The sequence below is a fragment of the Micropterus dolomieu genome, unplaced genomic scaffold (assembly GCF_021292245.1).
Source record: "Micropterus dolomieu isolate WLL.071019.BEF.003 ecotype Adirondacks unplaced genomic scaffold, ASM2129224v1 contig_8993, whole genome shotgun sequence".
Taxonomy (NCBI): Eukaryota; Metazoa; Chordata; class Actinopteri; order Centrarchiformes; family Centrarchidae; genus Micropterus; species Micropterus dolomieu.
In genome coordinates, this window is record NW_025737979.1 from 1 (window position 1) to 3,773 (window position 3,773).

The following is a 3,773-nucleotide window of genomic DNA, read 5'->3' on the forward strand; positions in this document are numbered from 1 at the left end:
CAACATCCCTGCCGAAATGTGCACAAACCTTGTCACCAACTATAAAAACCGTTTGACATCTGTGCTGGCCAATAATGGCTTTTCTACAAAATATTAACATGCTGTTTGTCCAGGGGGTCAAATACTTGTTTTTCCTCATCAGATGGTTATCAATTTTTATAAATTCATATGATGTGATTTTCTGGAATTTTCTTTGGGATTCTGTCTTTCACTGTTAGAATGTACATATGATTAAAATTATAGATCGTTGCATTCTTTGTAAGTGGGCAAACCTGCAAAATCAGCAAGGGGTCAAATACTTATTTCCCCCACTGTATATCATTTTGAGGTGCACAGAATGTAAGAAGACATATCCACATTGTATAGTGCAATTGGCAGCCATCCATCAATTCACAGAACAATAGCTACCAACTTTTAAAGAGTGACACAGACATTGATAGAAAGACAGATGGAGATCTGTGCATCATGTTAATCACAGTCTCTGTTTCTGTCTCTCAGGTGTCCATGTTTTACAGAAGATGAGCGGCTGTGAGTGGGATGAGGAGACAGGAGAGTTTAATGGTTTTAGTCAGTATGGTTATGATGGAGAGGACTTCATGGCATTTGACCTGAACACATCGACATGGATCGCTTTGAAACCACAAGCTGTCACCATCAAAGAGAAATGGAATGCTGACAAATCTAGAGCAAAAAACAATGAGGTTTACTTCACTCAGATTTGTCCTGAGTTCCTGAAGAAGTATTTGGACTATGGAAACAGCTCTCTGCAGAGAACAGGTAGAATCACATGACCTGATGTAGACACAACAATGTTCAAATCCCTGCTCAGACTGACTTGCTGTTGTATTATCACTCCAATCAATCTGACATAACCTTATTTTGGTGGCAATAAGATTTGATTTAGCCATAAATCAATAAGTAAAGACTGACATTTTGGGTAAATTACTTTTTTCTCAAAGAAAGAGACTGTGAGAGTTAGTGCACAGTTAGTATAAGTAAGTTTATACAGATTAAGTTTTTCACTATTTCACTGAACAGTGAATTCAATTAAAACAATGAAACTGATTGACTACTTTGCTGTGAACCGTAAAAAACAGGCAGATCCTTCTTCTCTGACTGCAGTGAGTTTCTTTAGTGGTGGTGTCACTACCTTCTCTGTCTCTATACAATGTGGAAGTTGTTTAAAAAATGCGTTGTTATGTAGTTCTTATGCTGTTGATCATGAGACGGCTGTATGGGCCTGTACATGAAGAGCATTTACCTGAAAGAAAATGGATCTACTGTGCCTTGAGTTCACTTTAAGGTACCCTGGAACATTTTGATCACTATTGGTATTGCATGTTTGTTTAGATCTTTCTCACACACACAAGGACGCACATGCATGCGTGTTGATCATCTGGAAAACAGGCAGTTAAGAAGAAAACTTTATAAAATGTGTGATTAAAAAAAAAAAATTAAAAATCAGGTTAGAAAATGAGGAAGGAAATGCATTCAACACATTTGTTAGACCTCAACGATACACAAAATACATCTTAGTGAACATTGAATGCAATGTTTGTTTACAAGAAAATGTGGCCCTCAGAGGAAAAACCTTTTGGTATGATATGCATCATAGTCCATATTATTAGTCAACATTATTGTTGTAATGTTGACTTTGTTTTGCTTGAAAGAATTTTAACACCTTAAGTCATTGATTCCCTATTTTATTTTTCAACATGCTTTTACTTTGCTTTCTTTCCTTTCCTGTTCACCCCTTTCTTGTCTCTCTCTCTCTCACCAGAGCTTCCCTCAGTGTCTCTCCTCCAGAAGACTCCCTCCTCTCCAGTCAGCTGCCACGCTACAGGTTTCTACCCTGACAGAGCCACGATGTTCTGGAGGAAAGATGGAGAGGAGCTTCATGAGGACGTGGACCACGGAGAGATCCTCCCCAACAACGATGGATCCTTCCAGATGAGCGTTGACCTGAATCTTTCATCAGTCACACCTGAAGACTGGAGGAGGTACGACTGTGTGTTTCATCTCTCTGGTGTGAAGGACGACATCGTCACCAAACTGGACAAAGCAAAGATCAAAACCAACTGGGGCAAAATCGTCTTTAGAAAAAACAAAGGTGAGCAACACTAATTTATTTATTTATTTTTGCTGAATGGTCTCATTGTTTCTAGTCAGTTTCACTTTTACCACCTGTTCCAAATTGTTACAAAACCTAGAAAACAAAATTTTGTCCTCTTACCAGGATTGCTGGTCAGATCATGTGACCCTAACAGCGTTATCAAATAATTTTTAAATATAAATGTTCCAATTATGTAGTTTTACCACAGAAGGTTTAAAAATATCTTAAGCTGATGATACACCAGGCAACTTTTTGATCATGATGCTGGTTGATTTGATGCTGGTGGGCAATGCAGCTGTCAATGGGCAACCAGGTGAGACACAGGGCAACTGATTAGGGCAACAGACAGTTGGCAACAACCAATCAGAGGCGCCAAACTATTGCCAGGGAGACGGACACTGCATATCTTGGCTTCAATATTTCTTTTACTTAAGTAAGTATCATGAAGATACTCTGGTTAATTTGCCATAGTTATTACATTCATGCATTCCATCTTTTTATGTGTCAGCTTTCAAAATGCTAGAAGTCTATTGGGGTCTACAATAAATACCAATTTAGTCGCATATGACCCTAAAAATAGATACCTGCGAACCGGTAATATGATTTATGAACAGTGTGGGAGTAAAGATAACTAGCGTCGACCAATCTAAAGAATTCAGATAGAAATGTGTTGCCCATTCTCTGTGGGAAAGTGCCTGAGAAATATTGCTCGGCAGCATTGCTCAAAAAGTTGCACCATGTGTGTCATCAGCTTTACAAGGGCATTTCAGCAACGTAGAACTACACTTTCATAAAGCTGGCTGACTTGTGAGAGACACAAAAAGAAAACCCTATCTGTTTAAATCCTGTATATTTCTGCACACACATCAAGCTACTGATACCAAACAATATATTTTTTTGTATTCACTACCTGTATGTGTGATGAACATCTTCACATGTTGTGATCACATTATGTTTGCTCTCAGATGGGTCCAGCAACATCACCATACCGATTACTGCTGCAGTGGTTGTTCTCGCTGTCGTTGTCATCGCTGTTATTGGATTTACTGTTTACAAAAAGAAGAGAGGTGAGAGCTGAGTTCATGTTCTTATTCAGACTGCAAAATTGAAGTAACATTTAATAGTTAAACATCTGAAGCAACCAACAGTAAGACAGAGTAGCCTTTGATATAAACATACAGTATAATACACACAATATAAAGAGATCTAAAAAGAAAAAGTCATTTATGTACCACTTTAATTCACATGAGACAAAATTATAATAAAATATATTCTGACATGTTAAACTGTGACAAGTAAAATATTTCTTTATTCTTATTTCAGCAAATCGACCTCCAACTCGTAAGTAGAATCTTGTTTTTATTCTGTTGAGTGTGTGACATTCATTCTGTAGATTAAAAAGGGCTTTCAGTGTGAGCTGAGGTAGTTCAGAGCAGGAAAAGAGGACTAACAGTGTGTTTCTGACCTTACAGCTTCTGTCAACAGCTCTGAGCTCTCTGAGAGACTGAATCCAGAAACAAGATTAACAAACACCCCACCCAGCACAAAGTGACTCCATGTTCACAAACAGTAAATACTGCACTGTGGTAAATATTCACACCTCTAGTCAGGGTCTGAAATTAGCACTGATAAAATGCAAGTAAATACTGTTAGCAGACAG

At 38.0% G+C, this 3,773-nt stretch overlaps 1 protein-coding gene across 1 annotated transcript in view; it reads left to right on the forward strand.

Annotated features, from left to right (window-relative positions):
• The first annotated feature begins 298 nt into the window (after window positions 1-298).
• Window positions 299-3,773, forward strand: part of LOC123965271 (major histocompatibility complex class I-related gene protein-like) — a 4,244-nt gene continuing 769 nt past the window's right edge. The window contains exons 1-6 of the mRNA XM_046041837.1: window positions 299-339; window positions 499-777; window positions 1,781-2,110; window positions 3,067-3,180; window positions 3,437-3,454; window positions 3,586-3,752. Coding sequence (XP_045897793.1) covers window positions 519-777; window positions 1,781-2,110; window positions 3,067-3,180; window positions 3,437-3,454; window positions 3,586-3,665 — 801 coding nt within the window. The 5' untranslated portion in view covers window positions 299-339; window positions 499-518 and the 3' untranslated portion in view covers window positions 3,666-3,752. The remainder of the gene's footprint in view (window positions 340-498; window positions 778-1,780; window positions 2,111-3,066; window positions 3,181-3,436; window positions 3,455-3,585; window positions 3,753-3,773) is intronic.